Source organism: Empidonax traillii, unplaced genomic scaffold (genome assembly GCF_003031625.1).
Source record: "Empidonax traillii isolate 1590-97213 ecotype Southwest subspecies unplaced genomic scaffold, ASM303162v1 scaffold9:size3134949, whole genome shotgun sequence".
Lineage (NCBI taxonomy): Eukaryota > Metazoa > Chordata > Aves > Passeriformes > Tyrannidae > Empidonax > Empidonax traillii.
In genome coordinates, this window is record NW_020955202.1 from 878,390 (window position 1) to 897,329 (window position 18,940).

The window sequence follows — 18,940 nt, forward strand, 5'->3', positions numbered from 1 at the left end:
CGTTCGCGAAGAGACTGGCCACCACCACAGTTTTGTTGATGCTGTAGGTCTTATCTTAAATGTTGTATTTTCTGCTTCATTTTTGGAAAAAGTCCTCTAAGGTTTTAGAAACTTTGAGTTCTGCCTGTACTGTGTCTGAAAACATTATTTTGTACTTTATTTTTCTTACAGCGTAAAAAGGCAGTTGACCTCAACGTCAGAATATTGGATTTATGTAATGAATTTCTGATAGGAACGCATCTTCCCAACAAGATTGACAAACATGTTTTGCCAGAGCATATTCGGTATAATTTTATAGCCGAAGGCAATTACTTACAAGTTGCTGGTCTGCATGCTGATTGTCCTGATGATCTGGTTTGTATTCCCTGAGTTTGCTTTGACGTGCTCTATAATAGAAGTGTATATCTGTTATTTTTCTTGTTAGTGAAGCAAATGCATGTGGTTTATGATTAAGATGTTACTACTAACAGGGAAAAACTGTTTTAGAACGTAATAATCAATGGCATACTTGACTGTAGAGCTATGAAGTAACAGCTGTGTAGATCCTGAATGGTTGGAGGAAGAAGAGGGGCAGAATACAGCCTTCAGTTAATTCAGTAAACTGGGAGGTGGGATCTCATGGAATGCAGCTCTGCAGGGTAAAGGAGCTCAAGAAAGCAGATGGTTCTCTAAAGGTAGCATCCTCCAAGCACATGAGGGTAGTAAGATACTTGGTATTAGTGCATCCCGATCCTTAGAAAGCCAAGTAGATATATCGGGAACCAGGCTTGACAAGCAGGAAACTCATAACAAAACTTCATTTTCAAAAGGTAGCATACATAAAGTGGAAGCAGGTACAAGATCCAAGGGAGGAATTCTGAAATATTGCCTGTATGTGTAGAGGTGATGTCAAGAAGGACTAACAGGTAAAAAAACTAATTTCATGATCGCACTCAGAGGATAACGGTTGAAATGTACCCTACAGGAAGAGTGGTGATGAAAGAAGTGTTGCAGGAGTTTGTCCTGGGACTCGCATTTAACGTCTTTATCAATGACACAGAAGAAGTGACAGAGTGCTTGCCTACCAGACTTGCAGGTGGTAGCAAACTGGGAGGAAGAATTGATACACTTGGAGGGCAGGGCTGACATTCAGAGTGGCCTAGAAGCTGAGGGAATATTCCAGTGGCAGCACTATATAATTCTAAAAGGACAAGTGCAAAATCCTGCATCTTGAAACTGAGAATTCTTGGTAATAGGACATGATGGGACTGCCTGGCTGGGTCTGATCTGTGGAAAAGACCCTCAGTGTTGGTGAGTGGCAAGTTGAGCGTGAACCAGCAGCGCCCCTGCAAACAAGATGGTCAACAGCATCCTGGACTGCATGAACAGGGGCAGAGCCAGAGACTATGGGAGGAGATTATAGTCCCCATCTTTAGGAGTGACTTCAACAGAGGCCACCGAGATGGTCAGTAACTGGAGTGCTGGCACTGAGTAGAGGCTCAGGGATCTGGACTTGTTCACCCTATAGTAGAGTTAGTTTGGGTGGAACTTGACAGCAGCCTGCCAGTACTTGTAAGGACATCATGGAGAAAATAGAGCCAGGCTCTTCAGAGTGTTGCGTGACAGGAAGACAAGTGGCAACAGGCACAAGTGGACGTGAGAAATGCCAGTTGGAGAAGTTTTTTCTGCTGATGATACCCAAGGAGTGAGACAGTGAGGTCAGGGTGTCTCTCCCATCTGTGCAGGGTTTCAGGACCAGACTGGAAAAAGCTTTGTGCAACTTGGTCTTAGCTCACAGCTGTCTCATGCTTAGTGTGTGAGGTTGGATTAGAGACCTCATGAGGTCCCATCCAACCTGAATTATCCTGAATACTCTATTCATAGTTAATGTTGCTTTACTAAAAAAGATTTATTTAGATTTATTAACTGAAAATTATTTTAGACCATTGAAATGTGACAATGTTCCTTTGACTCCCAGATACAATGCTAGGACCAGAAGCATATTAAAGCACTCAAGTGTCACTTATACTACGTAGTTAAGTAATCAAGGTGGCTTTGAAATCTTTTGTGTCACAAAAAAAAAAGAGAAAAGCTTACTGTGGTAGAGTCCAAGCTATAATGTTTATTTCTGTGAGAAATAAAAAAATTAATTAAATTACAGCACTGGTGGGGTGTAAATAAAGGAATAATACTCACTGTATACTATCTATAAACTCTTGTCCTGAAAATAGTGTGATCTGCAGAATTGCTACTGAAGCTATGAGTAATATATCAATTTAAAAATGCAGTTCTCTGAGGCAGATCTTATGGAAGGCTCTTTGGAAATCATATAGGTTGGAAGGGACTTTTGGACCTTTTCAGTTTGAGTCTGTTTAGAGCTCTATCAAGAAGATCAGGTTTCTCAGCGACACGTCCAGTTGAGTTTTGAACACTGTCCAAGGAAGGAGATTCCATTACTTTTCTGAGCAGCCTGTTTGACCACCCTCACTACTATTATTTCTTCCTGGTATCAAATTGGATTTTTTCATCTTGTAGCTTGTGTCCATTACATCATCTCCTATTGCACTGTACCTCCAAGAACAGTCTGGCTACATGTTCTCTATGCCTGACTGCGAAGTAGGTAAAGATTAAGATCTCCCTTGAGTTTTTTCTTCTTTTGGCTGGGCAAACTCAGCTCTCTCAGCTTCCATTCTGCTTCGTGTGCTCCAGCTCCCAAATAAAATACCTGGTAGAACAGAACAGGTACAAAATAACTTGTAAATTTTTATATTAATATTTTTTCTAAACTCAGGACCTGCATTCTTGTTCAGTGTATTGTCCAAGAGAGAAGTTTATTTCAGATGGAGGCAAGCATAAATTGTTGCTGGATTTCTTGATCTTACTCCATATGAACAAAATAAAGATTATCTTGAATTGGTTTGTGAAACGTAAAAGCCTTTGATCAGATTTTCTGAGTCTTTGAGTAACTCTTTTTTTCAGAGTTACGAAAAAACCCAAACAAACTAGAAATAGGAGAAAATGAGAAAGTTTGTGGGCAGATGGGCAGACTAATAGCTTTCTGCTACAAAAGAAATAAGGCTTTTCCTTTCTTTTCTTTCCCCTCACCCTGTCTCTGTTCCTTATCATATCCTTTCATGAGACACCTTAACTGACGCACAGAGAACAATTTGGGTTTATTTTCAGAAATTTTAGTGAGTGAAGACAGTCCACAGAGTGGCCAGAGAAGCACAGATATTGGCAGAAGGAGGGAGAGGAACAGAGAGGGGACTGTAGTCAGGAGAAGAGAACAGGAGCCTTTTTGGCAGTCTTGATCTGTTAGATTGTCAGGCAGTTGTAATTACTATTGTTAACAGATTTTAGACCTTTTCCAAACAACATCAGTGAAATACAGCTGTTATGCCAGATCTTCAGTTGCATCACTTGTTTCCCTTAAAGATTGCACTGTAGTAAGTGACCTTTTTAACTTTTGTTTGTTTGTGGTTTTGTTTTGTTTTTGTTTTTGGGTTTATTTTGTATTAGGTGCGAGAAGCTGCTTACAAGATTTTTCTTCACTCCAACGCTCAGCAGTTGAGCCGACTGGAGGAATTGCTTGCTAGCCGAAACAGTCTGGCACAGCTGGTTGGGTATGACACCTTTGCCCACAGGGCTCTTCAGGGTACAATGGCCAAAAATCCAGGTATAAGGCATATGTGGAAGGACATGTTGAGAAATCAAATGCACTGTGTTAGGCGTATGGTCAAAGGTTGTTTGTTTCTTTAGCTAAGTTTCCATATACTTGTTTCAGTGAAGTATTTTATTGCAGCTACATTTTGCTGTATGCCATATTCATGCTCTCTGTAAATGACAATACTCACTGAGTAGGAACTGATGGTTTTTTTCAGAACTGATGCTCACTCTCTAGATTATGAAGTTGTCATTATCTCTGTATGTAACAAAGTAAATGTAGTACTAAATTCTCATGAAACTATGTCAGTGGAGTAGTTTATTAAAATTAATTCAAGGGATTTTTTTTTGTTTGCAATATTTTGATGTAAACTTAAGATCCTTTAAGGGAAAAAATAATTTCTTTATTTTTCCCCCCTTCTAGAGACAGTAAGACAATTTCTGGAGAAGCTTTCTGACCAGTTGTCTAAAAGGTATGTCTTTTCAGTTAAGTTATTTTTTAACCATACTCTTTATTTCAAGAATAGAGGGACTTATGCGCTCTTAAGTGCTGCTTATTATATGCTCTGATGAAGCAAAAAGCAAGACTTTCCCAGAGTTTTCAGAGGAACTGTTTACTTAGAATAAATTCTGTGCCTGTGATCAGAGAACACCCAGGACTAAATACAATAAATGATGTGCCAAGAAATGCGGTTAACAGCAAACAAAAAGACCAAGTTGAAGTGTAGAAGAACACCTCTTTTGTTCTTCTTGCCATATGCACAACTCCATATACTTTACATCAATAAACAAATTCCCATTTGTCCATGTTGCCTCCCTTAGTTCCACACAGCACAAAGCAGTTTCATCACTGTATATAATTGGGGTGTATAGTAATGCTTTGGAGCTGTACAACTGGAGTAAGAGGGACTTAACTTGAAGGTACCTGAATGACAGAAGCTGAATGGAGAAGGTTTTTTACCCTGGTATGTGGACCTGCTATTTTATATGGTACTGAAAATCTCTAATGATGGACATTTTCTTAGGAGGGAGTATTATCCTGTGCTGTATATTGCTCAAAAATATTTCATTAACACTTTCATCATAAAAATATTTTTCAGAACTCAAAAAGACTTTGAAATGATGACAAAGATGAAAATGAAGCTCAACCCCCAGAATTCTGTAAGTTACATTTCCATATGTGGTGATTGGTTTTGTTTCTTTTTAATAGTATAAGCTAACCATGTTGTACAATTAAGTCTATTTTAGTGTACAAAACATAGTAGAATTAGAAAGAGAAACATGCTGGCTTCAAATTGACTGCTAACTTGCTGTATTAAAACCAAGCACTGAGTGTGAGAGAACTGTTGGTATATACAAAGTGAATGTAAAGTGCTGAAAGGGAGTATCACTTTGTTTTGAATTAATTGACTCATTTGAAAAATAAAGGCTGTACTCTAGGTTAGATACATGCCCATATTTTATAGTATATTATATGTATTTTAATTCTGTACATATTTAGGTGTATCTTTTTATTTGAATTGAGTGTATTTCTTGAAATCTGGTATGAAGTTCTATTATATAGTTGAGTAAGAAGAACAATCTTCATGAAATGTTAAGAAAATAAGGGTTTCAGGTTATGATATTGTTGTGGTTTTGCCCCTCAGCCCATCTCTGGGGCTGATGATGGTTTTGTCCAGGTAATTTCCGGACAAAAAGGCCAATCAAAAGTCCAGTAACGCCTTTGCTAATTACATCTTCAAGAAAATGGAAGAAAAGGTTGTTGGCGCAGTTAAAATTGGAAACAGCAGCCATGTAGGGGAAAGGAGTAACGGGCCCAAACAGGGCTGGACTCCCTCCTCCCCCGGCTTGGGCCGGGGTGGGGGGAGCAGGTGCAGCACTGAAGTCCTCCCTTCTCTCTTGTAAGAAAGTGAAGAAAAAAAAGTTTAAAAGATAAACTGCTTGGACAGAAACCGCTGTGGAAGAATTCCAGCCGAAAGATAACGGAGCTTCCAAGGTCGAAGCTGGCAGCTGAAACTGCAGCAAGAAAAGTAAAGTGCGAAAGGGGGGAGGCTTGTTTCCCCCCTGCTTTTCGCTCTCTTTCCTTAGCAAGGAAAAACTGAAAAGTAATCCCTGCCACCTGTAAAAGTGTGTTGGAATAAGGAAACTCCCTATGCAGCTAATAGAAGAGTCTGTGGATGTACCAAAGAGAACCAAAACTTCATGAAAAGAACTGAAGTGAGGCAGAGTCCTGGTGGAGATTTGTGACCCTGAAAAAAACCTGTGCTGGAGCAGTGACGACTCAGGTGGGATATTGAAATCCGTGCGTGTGTGAATCTATACTGCTGTTGAAGATTTTGTAACCCTGAAAAAATCTCATGCTAGAGCGAGACGGCCCATGTGAGATGTTGGAATCCGTGCGTGTGTGAATTCGTGCTAGACCCATGCCGAAAAGTCTATCAAGGACTATTCTCCCATGGGGAGGGACCTCCATAGGGAAACAGGGGTGGACTCTTAAACCATTATCCCCTGTAACCCTGTGGAAGAAGATCCATAGTAAGTAAGTGTCCCCTTGCAAGTCTATGGAAAAAAAACCCTTCGGGACCTGAGTAACCTCCAGCCTTCGGTCTTAGCCCAGGGGGGGGGTAAGCCCAACCCTGGAAGCCAACACAGAGCAAAAAGGAAAGAAAAGAAGTTCCAACTGCAATGAAAGTGCTGCTGCTGCTGAAGATCTGCTACTAGAAGGAGAGAACTGGAGCTCCAAAGATACAAAATGAAACTACTTCTTCTCCTTGGACTGGTATAAAAGGGAAGAAGTATTTCTGTAAATATATAACACTTCAACTTGAGTAAAAATTGTAGTAAATATAGTTCTTTAGTTTTTAATTTATTTATAGTTTTTATTTTACTAGTAATAAATGTTTATACTGTTTTCCCCAAGTCCTGTTTCTCTTTTGTCTGCAAATACCTTCTCTCAACTAGTAATAGTTGTGTGGGAGGTGGAAAGCGAAATTAACCCAAAGCAAAACCACGATAGATATATGATGCTATTACCAATGATGCTTTTAGCACTGACTGCTTCCTATTATGTTTTAAAGATCTATGCCTCGTTGAAACTTCAAAAATATTCAAAAGAAAAAAACCTTTTACTTTGGGTTCACTTGTTGTCCATTATTGTAATTATGAGCTGGAATTCTCTTTCAGACACTGATGCCATGGGATCACCCTTACTACAGTGGTGTCCTTCGTGCAGAGAGGTAAGCTCCTTATGTTCCTTATTGTAGTGTAAATGAGTGTCCTTGCAATAAGGATAAAGAAAGTTCTCAATGTAAACAGGATTGCTTTCTTTGAAGATGTACTTCAATATTAACAAATAAATACTATCTGGTGAGACAGTTGTTTGTAACATATCTTAGTTACTGCTGGAATGTCTGTAGAAGTTTTTGGCTCCTCTCTTGTTTTGCAGAGAAGTATTTTCCTTCTTTGAAGATAAAAGAGGGTGAAGCAGTTTCAGAACAGAAAGAAAATCCTTATTCTTGTTTTGCTTTTAGTTCTTAGCTGAGCTGTAGTAATGTTTAAAAATAAATTTTGATCACTGAATACAATCCAACTTCTCTTCGTATTTTAACTTCATTGTACTTCTTACCGAACAAGCAACTTCATCCTCTTTTGCAGACTTGAAACAGCAACTTCTTGGGTAGATCTTCACTGTTTATGAATAGAATTCATTCTTATCTCTCTTGCAAAGACAGGAAATAAATCCTTTACACAGACTTAAATTGTGCACAAGACCACAGCACATAATGAGATGTCAACTCTGAAAGACACGAGCCCTGCATGTTGCCTTTATTAGATCTGCAGCGGTGACCTTTTAGGTTTCTGTTGGAAAAAATAATTGAAAGTTGTGCTTCTCTCATAGAGGGGGAGGAAAAATCTTCTCTCATTGCAAATTTGCAGGTTTTTGTTTTTTAAACAAACGCAGATTAGGTGTATCTGATTAAAATAGTAGTTTACTCTGGATCAGAAAGCTATGGTAGTATAGACATGACAGTGGAAGACTGCCTGCAATTGGCCTGGCTGTTCTGCTGCTTTCTTGTACTTTGTTTCCGAGGCAGTAGTTTTATGAGCAACAGCTCTAATATTGGCCTTGTCATAAGCTACTGCATGGTAAGGTGGGAACTGAGCTAGGTGTGTGCAGCAACATTCATGTCCTGGGTGAGTAGAACTTGCCATGCAGGAGTGGTAAAGGAGTATCCATCTGCTAGATCTTCTCCCAGTAGCCAATGCCAGAGCACACAGTGCACCACAGCACATGCTCAGCAGTGGTCAGTAGCAGGCATTGGAAGAGGACTGCCATACTCGTTCAAGATACTATCCTGTAGCTAACATAACAACTTTACCTTGCCTGTGCAATATTTTCAAAACAGTAAGAATTATGTTCTGATTCTTAATGCTTAACATGCTGTCAAATGTTCATGAAATTTCCTGTCTGTGTGTCGTATTTATTTTCTGCATTTCCTCTAGGGTCTGCTCTCCCTGTTTTCAAAATTGGTGTGTGCCATAAGGGTTAGAGTCGTAGGGGTAGAAGGCTCTGTATTTGTTTTTTTTCTCCTCCTGGAGGAGTGTCTTCAGATGCCTGTTGTCCTTAGTCTTCTTGGTCTTACTGCACTTCTTAGATCACCTCATAAAGCTAACCATCTCATAATTGAGGTGCTGATTATTACAAATAGATTATTCTGCACATTTTGGCACTAGGAAGGAAAATATTTCCTTTGCTTGTGGGGCTTTGTAAGAGACCCAATTAAGTTACTTTAAGAATTGTATGGCAGCTTTATGAAGGGAGAGCTGCAGGTAAAACAGACCCAGACATTGGCATGGTATCTTTGCTATTTTTTATTTATTCAGACACCAAGTCTGGAAGCTGGATCAGTGTGAAGAGTCTCCTGAACCTATGTAGGGCCTCTTTGATTACAGTGTGGGATTGGGGCCCAATGTTTTTCTCCCTCCAGGTTGGGCAGGAGTATTTTTTTATGGCAGGTCTACAAGTATCTACAAGACAGAAGGAAAAGTGATTTTCCTCTCCATTGTGTGCAGAACTGCTACACAAAAAAACCAAGGGCTCAGATCTTTCACTGTTCTGTTTTCTGGATAGTGGTCTGTCTTTGGGAAAAGTTTTGGATCTATGACTGAATGATGCTTTACATTCATTGTGCCCATATTGCAGGTATTTAACAGGGTGCTGGATACTGGGTAATCAGCCCTGAAAAGTAAAATTCACTATTCCACTGCATAGTATTAAAGGCTGTGCTCTGTGACTGAAACTAGGCAGGAGTCAGAGTATTGAGGCAGGAGTCAGAGTATTCATACAACAACCAAAGGACAAGAATATACCTTATCAGGTCTGTGCCCTAAGTGCATTCTTCCACTTACTAGCTATGCAAATGTGATTCCACTATCCTTTACTCTTGTATTTGTACTTAACTCAGTTTGACCACATCCTTTCTTGAATGCTTCCTGGATGCTGCGGTATGATCAGTTCAGCACTTCTATAACAGGAAGATGAGAACTGTTATGTGTCACACAAAGCTTCATACTGGCTGGAATTTGACTTCTGGCTATTTGTTGTTTCGAAGTGAGCCAATTATCTTGTAGTATTAACTTACCTATCTAAGGAAAAGGGATGTTGTTTTCCTTGTTTGGTTTTTTTTTCATGGGAAAATAGTGCTTTAAAAAAATAATATTATGTTTCATTTTATTTATTTATAAGATCAATAAATAATTTATTTTTTACTTCTTGTATCCTATTTTATTTTGCATGTTTGCATCATGGAATGACAAAATATATTTTCAAGCAAGATATATTTACCTGTCTTGAATTTCTCTCTTAAGATTCTTTTTATTTAGTAGATTAATTATTTTATTCTTCAAGGCTTTTCCTGTTTTGGAAGAAATTTACTTTTAGGTTTATGTCTTTTACAGAAGTGCCATGGTTGTATTCATAATAGTGCTGTGCTCAGAGCATGGCTTGTGTTTTTCTGTGTCATTTTTTGGGACTCAGTAGTAGTTTGTGGATTTCTATATTTGGAATTTCTCTTTTCTTCTTCTTAGTAGAATGTTTTTGTTGAAAGGGAAGCAAATGTATGCTTTGGGGTATATTTTTTGTGCTGCTGTTGTTACTGTGGCTCTAGATGGTGTTCAGACCCATGGTTTCCGATGTGTACATAAGATGCAAGTTGTCTTTACAAATGTAGGTATAAAGAAAGAGACTACAGGGGTTTAGCTCTTGATTAAGTAATTGAGCAGTTTCTGGTATGTCACTCATGCAGCACTAAGGTTGCAAGAGATATCAGATGGGACAGTGTCTGTGTCTGCTGCAAAAGGTTTACTGTTTCTTAGTTTGGTCTGTATACAACCATATTTGCAAACAGAAATGTTGGGACCGGAGGGAGCATTAAACAGTGTGATCCCTGATGAGATCTTTTACTTCCTCTTTAGTTCTCCAGTTTTTGACCAGCTACGTATGAAATGATGCTGAAACTCATATTTTTAATGTGTCTGTTTTGTATTTGCATGTTGTATATTTTAAATGTTTTTATATATATTTCATCTTCTAAATATACATTTATTCTTTATTGAAACAGGATTAAGGAAGCAAATCCTTCATTAGATTTCTAGTAACTAATTTTAAGAGCTGAATATTTACTTCTGGGGAAGGCAGGATGTCCCCATGCGTTCCGTGGAGTTCTAGTGCCGTTTGCTGTCCCACCGGGTTGCCTTTATTGCCAGTCTGCTCCCACGGCGTTGCTGACCGCTGCTGCTGCTGCTCCGCAGCTAAACAGCAGGAGGCGCTCCGGCCTCAAGTCACAGGGTTCGGTTTGTCTGTCTGTAAACTCGGCCGCAACAATTTTACTGTGAGCTTTCACCAAGTCTTTTCCCTGGAAACCCGATCCCACTTCAAAAGTGTAAGCCTCCCAGTGATGGTAACAGGATATTTTACTCCCTTTTTTTTTTTTTCTGCAAGACTATGTTACAAGTGGCCTCCCTGGCTTTAAGCCCACACTTACGAGATTGCAACGTAGCTACAGTTTAAGTGGCAGGGAAAATACATGTCAGTATAAATGTACATTTAAGAGAAAGAGAAGGCAAAAGTCTGAAATTCACGGTAGTAGAATCTTAGAAGATAGAGTAATTAGGAGAACCTCAAGAATTTTGGCAGGCTAAGGGTAATAAAACAGTGAATGCTAGAACATGCTTTAGTGTCTAACAAGTAAGAAGATGTCTAATATGTATATTATAAAAATAATAATGTTGAGTTTTAGTGCAGACAAGTACGAAAGTATTAATTAAATCGCATTGCTTCTCAGTAAATGCAGCTACAGTTATAAGTAGTTCTCAAGGCCCTGATCTTGCAAAGATGTGTTAGTCCTGCTGACTTCTTCCAGGTTAGAGGAAAAAATCCAACAGGAAATTACCCTGAAAATGCTGGAAGAAATTTTTTGAGGTCAACTATTTGCCTTGAAGGTGCGATTGACTGTGCTTAAACCACTTCTGACAGAGGTACAGAACTGTTCTTGAGAACTGTCAGTGGTGAGCGTATTTGGTATTAACTCCTGTTTCCCTAACCTGTGGTTCTTACCAGGCTGGGCTGACTTCACTGGGTATAATTCACTCTTGGGTTTTTTGCCAAAATGTCCCAGATTTTATTCAACTTGCAGTTGGGATATGCTTGCAGGATATTGAACTCTTTGCTAGTCCTTTACTTTGGGTCTGCTGAAAGAAGACCAACCTTGGAGATGAGAGATCAATGCCAAAATAAGCCAGTTTCCTGACGTGTAGGAAAGAGAAGCCACCACGACCACTGTGGGCATTTTGAATCTTGGGGTGAGATAGCTAAACAGAAATTCGAAATAACTCACCTCCTTTCTTCTTGGGACTGTACATAGGCTTCAGGAGAGAGTGGGCACCACTTTCATTTTTTTTAGAGGAGTAGGTTTAATACCGATGAAAAGATGAATGGATGTTTCTCAAGATCCTAAAGGCTTCAGCTAATGTTGAGATTTGCAAGTTACTAGTAAAGAAACTTGTTCACGGCTGCTTTTTATTAAATTATTTTTGGTTCTATGAAAAAAGTGTTCTTTTTTGGGAACACCGTGTGGAAAAATAGTCTTTGTGGAATGTGTGAAAAAAACGTCTTTGTTCAATTTGAAAGATGAAGTGGAAAATTAATACAAAATTTAAGCATAACCAGGAAATCTTTCAATCAAAGTGCTCAAAGAGAAGAATAACTTTCTATAACAATCTCTTTATAAGAAGGGGAAGACACGCCCTTTATTAAATCAACTAATGTGGGTGCAGAAAGTCCATTTAACTTACCAGTCACTATAGGCAGTGGACTAAGCTTTTTGAAGGAAAGCCCGAAAGTTGCTAAAAAGGATTGCTTTGAAGCACAATTCAAGCTTCAAGAATTATTTCTTTATTGAAAACATTGTGGAAGGACAAAGAAATTGTTGTTGATGTGAAAACTAAATCAAATCTAAAAGTTGTGTACAGTTTCGATACCAATATTCTAAATTACCCCTTGATCTCCTCCAAAATATTCTGTGAAGTACAATTAACAGAAAGAAAAAAGGAATGTGAAATACAGGTGTTAGTTTATGGTAGATGAGAGTACAAAGACTTTCTATTATTATTATTATTGTTATTATTTTTAAGAAATCCAGAGTCTTCCATAAATCATGGTGAAGAGTCTCCCTTGAGGTAAAGAATTAAATTTCAGAGTCTGGCAAGTTATGAAAATTGGAAGGGATTTTCCTTGTCTTGATCTCTTTAAGTTAACCTGAGGGGTTCATCTCACTTTTATCTTCCACTAACAAGATTTTTTCAAGTTTCTTTGGAAGTTTTGACAGGATCTGTTTCATTAGAGATAGTTAACTTCATGTTCTGTGTTTTTGTGGATATCAATGGGATAATAATTTTTCTCAAAAAAAAAAAGACAGGATATGTCTGGGACTAAATTTAATAGCCATTGATAAGTATTCTTGCCAAGCAACTCATTTCTCATTTACAGTTGTTAAGTGTCTGAATGCTCATGTTCTGAAGAACAGTGATCCTGACTCAAATATCCCTAATGTCCAAGTTTATGAAAAGGATTCTTAATAGAATACATGAAAGTTGTGCTACACAAAATAGCTTCCTTCCAAACATACAGCTTAAATGAAAGTGATTTTAGAAGTCTGCATTTTATTTAGAGTCAGTGAAGTCATACAAGCTTAGAAATAATTATTTATAATCACATATTACATCTTTGTTCTTCACAGGGACACAGCCTTTTTGTTTGAAGCCTGCTGTTCTTGAAGAATAACCAAACCTCATTGTGTCAGTTAACTTCTTTTCAAAATTGTTTTTTAAATTGGCTTGGCTACTTTACTTCTCTTAAAAATAGTGTTTGGCTGTATATTGTAAAAGTATGTTGTCTGGATTTTTTAAACGTAGTTAATCCTCCAATATGAAGCAGGAATTTTTTACATCAAAGAAACTACTGTTTTCTTTGATATTTCTACTTTCTTTAGGAGGGTACTGAGGTTTCTCTTTGTAAAATTTCTGAGCTCACATTCTGACATAAAGTGTATAAGAAAATGTTCATTCTTTTCTGGGCTTCATTATAAATACAAGTGCTTTCGTGTTTAAAATCAGATGATCAGAGTGAATTAAGTTAGTGGAATATATTTTAAGAAAAACTGAATGCAGAGCAAACTTCTTTTGTTCATTTTTTGCATTCTACAGGAGAAAAAAATATTTAAGGTTCATTATTACAATAAAAGGGACTCCTTTAAACCTTGACTTTTTTTTTTTTTTTTTTTTAAGTAAAGTAACTAACTGAAAGTTTGGCACAGAGGAAAGTATCCTTTTCCACTGTAGATAGGTTCATGTATGTATTTGTTGATGCTGTTACTGATTTGTGCAGAGGGAGTGTGTACTGGTGTTCATTTTTTAAAAAATAAATGTTATATGATATTTCCTGCATTGAAACTAAAAACAATTTTTATTTATTTATTTTTATTTTTTTTGGTATCTAGTCATGTCCAAAAGTCTTCTTGATTTCTGGAAGGCATTTTTTGGGTTAATAATTGTGTTTTCTGGTGTGTTACGTCTGTAACACATAGAAGTTTTGATATTTCCTTTTCCTGTTCTTCCAGAACTACATTCAGGTCCTTTAGGTTTCATGTAGGGGCTTAGGAAAATGTATGTGCTCATCCTTTTGGGATTCAGCTATACAATATGCAGTCCAGTCAGGGAAGTCTAAGTTTAAGAGAGAAGCAAGAGCTCATAGCTGAGCTCAAACCTTCTGCAAGTTACCTCTAGTTGGTACCTTATTAAGCCTGAAAGTATTGTAATATTCACATCTGCCTTTCTCTGGTGACATAGGCATCCTAAGATGCCTATTTGAAGCAGTCTGAATCACCTTCCTGGGGCCCAGAAAGTCACATTTTAAGTGAAAGGGTATCCAGACAGGATGTTTGATTCTTGCCTTGGATTACTTAGCTAACCTGAATCCTTTTTCTTCCTTAAGAGTTGCTGTAACTATGTTTCCAAGTGTTTGTGGGCTTTGGACATGGTAGTATAATGTTTCACTAGAGACACTCCTATGCCATGTGCAGGATCCTCCCCACTGACTTCTCTCTGTCTGTTCTTCCGGAGCAGTAAGCAAACTGCAAATTACAGCATACAAGAAAAACTGTCTTCCAGCACTTCTTTGCAGTATTTATCATCACTAAATGGAGCTCCAGTTGGTCTCCAATGCAGGTTTTAACTGTCTGTCTCTGGAACATTAACCTTCCTGGCTGGTATCGGTAACCCTTAGCAGAAATTTTTTTGGTAGCAGAGTGTCTGTTAGCATAGTTCAGTATGGGTCATGATAATTTCCTTTCTGATTTCTGTTCCCAAAAATACTTGAATGCATTTCCTGTTGGAGATAAAATTGTAACTTGCCTGAATAAGTGTGGAGGGCATTAGCTGAAGAGTGTGCTCATATTAATGAGCTGCTTTTTGCAGTTTTATTTCATTTTTTTAGTATTTATTTTACATAGAAGGCACAAAGCTGTACAACTATTCAAACTCACAAGTGACAGCAGCTTGAAAAACATGCATAAAGTGATTCTTAGAATGGTTTCTCCTTTGACATGCCATATAATAAAAATTATTAAGTGCACAGTAGGATCATCAACAGTTATTAACATGTAGATTATGAAGATTGCTTTGCTCTGACTAGTGAGCATTTCAGGGGCAGGCTAAACTGTAGGAGTTTGGAGGCTCTGCTCCTTCTTATGTAGGGTCAGGCACTATCAGATAATTAATGAACTGAAGTTTTTGTCCTTTCATTCTATTGACAGAGAAGTAATGTGCAGTGGAATCACAGAATTGTTAGGGTTGGAAGAGACCTCTGGAGATCATCTAGTCCGACCCTCCTGCCAAGGTGGGAATGCCTTGGTTTTGGTAGGATGTTGTTGAGAGGATTTTGTGTGCATTTACAAATACACTTGATTTTACATTTGAAAAAAGAAAAAAAAAAACTGATCAAAGGAGGACCATACACTAGGGTTAGAAGATGGTGAACTTTGAGTTTGCCCTTTAGCTTCAGGAAAAATTCATTTTAGTCTTGGATCAGCCCTCAGAAAGGCTTTGCATGCTACACAGACAAGCTCTATCTTTGTAACAGGGCAATTTAAACTGCTAAAAGAGTGTATTGATAGAAGTCTTCATCTTGGAGTTTTATGTGGCCCAGGTCAGTTAATCTGGCCCAGGTCAGAGCATGTCTTGAAGATACAACCCAGACACTTTAACAGCGTAAGAAAGTTCATTCAAAGGGCTGAGGGAAGAAAGGTTTGGATTGCTGTCACAGTTGCAGTCCTCCATTGCTGCCAAGACATGTGCTGCAATGTTTTCAGATTGGTATGAATTTGAGCACTGCAATACTGTGCCTGTGGAATGTTGTGTTCTTGCAGTTTCACTAAGGTGATGAAGTTGTAACTGAGTTTGGGTAATCATAGCTAACAGATGCTTTTTTTCATGTCATCTGGAAACAATGAGGTTGCTAATATCTGCTACTGTTTGAGTGCCTGGAATCAACCAAGAATCTTCAGTAAGGGAACATCTAGTTTGTAAACTCTTTCAAGTACTTTTCCACCCACACCCATGTGCCAGATTAAAGTTTTGCAGATCTAGTGGAGATATTGCAGGATTTCCTGTTTTGTTCATGGAGTATTCTTATTTTTGGGAAAGATTCAAGTCTTTTAAATTAATTTCTTCCCTTCTCCCCATTGTCTTCTAATCTTATCTACTGTTACACCTTTCATTTTGCAGTGAGTAGTTAGTTCTTGAAGGTGAGGGCTCAGAAAAGAGTCAGTCACGTGCTTGCTCTTGCCACTGAAAGGCAAGATTGTCTATTAATAATAATTCTGGGAACTGAGTTTTTGGTTATAGGACATCAGATAGCTGAGGTTTTGGCTAATTACTATTCCTAAGTAAGCCCAAAGAAAGTTTTCCTGGAATCAGTGCAAGTTTGGGGTTAGGCTTTCTTCAATTGTGGTTGGTCTTACTTGATTTGTGAAAATAGAGTTCATGTATCTATGAGGTAGGACCAAATTCAAAACTTGGCAATTGAATCTGCATTTTGGTGTCTGGAATGATCACTGCTTAGTTGGTATAGACTGGTATTAGACAAAGAGTTTTGAAGATGTATTACACACTTCCTGGAGGAATAGCTTTTTTTTTTTTTAATACCCAGTAGTCATTTCGAAGAATTACTGATTATTATCATCTGATTGTGATAATTGCTTTATAGTATCGTTTTAACCCCTTTCTCCATAACTCCTATGACATTGCACTGGCCAGCAAACAAATAAAAAATTGATGCCAGATAATGAGTGTAATAATTACTGCTGACTGCTGTCACGTGTGCCCAAAAGTAATTTATATATCAGTTTTGCCTCATAAGACACTTAGTAGTATTGGAAGATTTTTCAGTGTCTTAAGCTTTGGTCTTCTTTGCACACTGATGTGATAGGCAAGGCAGAAATGGACAGTAAAGTGAAACGAGAACCAGAAACATTATTTTGTTTTGGCATTCTGTATTTAAAAAAATTGTTTTTCAAAACTTTTTTTAATTTTCCATTGGCGAGAGGAACAGTAACACACATCTGTCATTAAATGTAGGAGAGGTTTGATCCTGACGGTGTTCTACCAGAAGGGGCTTACATTAACTGTGCAGTTTCTACTTAAGTTGTTGTTTAGTCAGGACCTCATTGTACTCAAAATGTCAAGACTGTGACATCTTCAAACATCAGCTAGAGTAGGGGACTAGTTCCTCTGGGGAGTCTGCCTTAAGGCATTATAGTCTGTTACTGCTATTTTTATGTGTGGGTGGATAAGTATCATGCTTTTTTCAAAAGAGAAAGCTATTACAGACTGATTTCCCGTCCCCTCACTTTGGATAGTGACAGTGTATTACACAATGCCTATCAAAGCCTTCTTCCCATCCTCATTATCGTGGGATAAGTTCATGGGGATGTACATGTTCAAGGAATGCTATGAATGAGGAAGAAGTGATCTGCTCCCTCTAATATGCTACTGTCAGCTCTTCTATCGATGAAGAAATATCATTGCTTTCTCCTGCTGGTATATATCAGTGTTTCTGACGGAAACGAAATGAAAAGTAGTTTCAGAGTTTTTTTTTTCTTTCATCCCTCCAGTAGACATGTTAGTCCAGTATTTCAACTGAATGCGTTAATCCTTTGCAGTCAGCAGGAAATGTTGTCCTCCTCTGATAAAGCTGGAATCTATGAACTGTGTGTTCTTAGTCCTAGGCTACATATAACATCTTCACAGAATAGTTAAGGTTTGAAGGGAGCTCTGGAGGTTGTCTGGTCCAACGTCCAGCTAAAGCAGAGTCCCCTAGAGCTAAGTATCCAGGATCATATCCAGACAGCTTTTCGGTATCTCCAAGCAGTGCAACTCCACAGTCTGTAGGAGTAACTTGTGCCACTTTTTGGTCACCTTTGCTGGAAAAAAATTGTTTCCTGATATTAAGATGAAACCTCTCATATTTCAGTCTGTGCCCATTGTCTTTGGTCCTGTCACTGGGCACCACTAAAAAGAGCCTGACTCTGTCCTCTTTGTACCCTCCCTTCAGAAATTTATACTCCTTAATAGTAAGATCCCTCTGAGCCCTCTCTTCTCCAGGCTTAACAGTCCCAGATCTTTCAGCCTTTCCTCATAGGCCCTCAGTCATCTCAGTGGGCCTTTGTTGCATTCTCTCCTGTATGTCCATGTCTTTCTTGTACTGAGGAGACCAGCACTGGACACAGCACTCCAGCAATAGCCTGACCAGTGCTGAGTAGAGCAGAAGGATCACCTCCCTAGGCCTGCTGGTCATGCTCTTCCTTGCGCTCCCAGGATACCATTCTTTGTGGCAAGAAACCATTGCTGGCTCATGTTCAACCAGGACATTTTCTGCAAAACTGCTTTCTTGCTGAGTGTCCCCCACCATATACTGGTGGCTGGGGTTGTTCCTCCCCAGGTGCAGGACTTTGTACTTCTGCTTTTGAACTTCAGGGCGTTCCTGTCAGCGCATTTATCCAACCTGTCAAGGTCCCTCTGGATGGCAACATGAGCTTCTGATATATCAACCAATTTGGTGGACAGTTTGATTGACACCTGGTTTGGTGTCATCTGCCAATGACTAGACAGGGCTTGGCCCAGTATTGGCCCCTGGAGTGTACTGCGGGTCACTGGCCTCCAACCTGTGTGCTGCTGATCACCATAGTGCTATGTAGGATGATGGTATCAAATGTGACAGATGTGGTATCAAGTGATGTGACAAAAAACAGTCCTAAACTGTTATGGAAGTTGTTATGATTTGCTGCTAAGAGAAGGGTCATTTTAGCAGGTCTTGTAGTCTGTATGCACAGAGAGCTTCAGAGTAGGATCAGGAGGGCTGAAGCACTTAGTGGTGGGTTTAAGTTTTCCCTGTAACAATCTGAGCAGAAGGTGTTCAGAGGGTGATTCTATAAAAGTCTGGAGACATTTAGCTGCTAAAACTTTCCAAGAAGCACCACTCTTGAAGGAGCTGCAATACTGAGGACTTGCTGACTTAAAAATTCTCCAGATATTCAGCACATACCCTGTAATTCTGTACTTCTGGGGGCGCTCTTTGTGTAAATCAGTGTCCTTTGTACTCCAAAAGTCTGTGGCTTGTATGGAAATGAACTCTTCTGCTTTCTTTTAGAGACTTGCTTGCAGTCTTTTTATCTAACTTGATCTA

At 38.7% G+C, this 18,940-nt stretch overlaps 1 protein-coding gene across 1 annotated transcript in view; it reads left to right on the forward strand.

Annotated features, from left to right (window-relative positions):
- The window catches only part of MIPEP (mitochondrial intermediate peptidase), a 73,871-nt gene that overhangs the window by 10,350 nt on the left and 44,581 nt on the right, over positions 1–18,940 (forward strand). Inside the window, exons 6-10 of the mRNA XM_027884213.1 lie at positions 172–354; positions 3,499–3,655; positions 4,067–4,115; positions 4,743–4,803; positions 6,826–6,878. Of these exons, the coding sequence (XP_027740014.1) occupies positions 172–354; positions 3,499–3,655; positions 4,067–4,115; positions 4,743–4,803; positions 6,826–6,878 (503 nt within the window). The remainder of the gene's footprint in view (positions 1–171; positions 355–3,498; positions 3,656–4,066; positions 4,116–4,742; positions 4,804–6,825; positions 6,879–18,940) is intronic.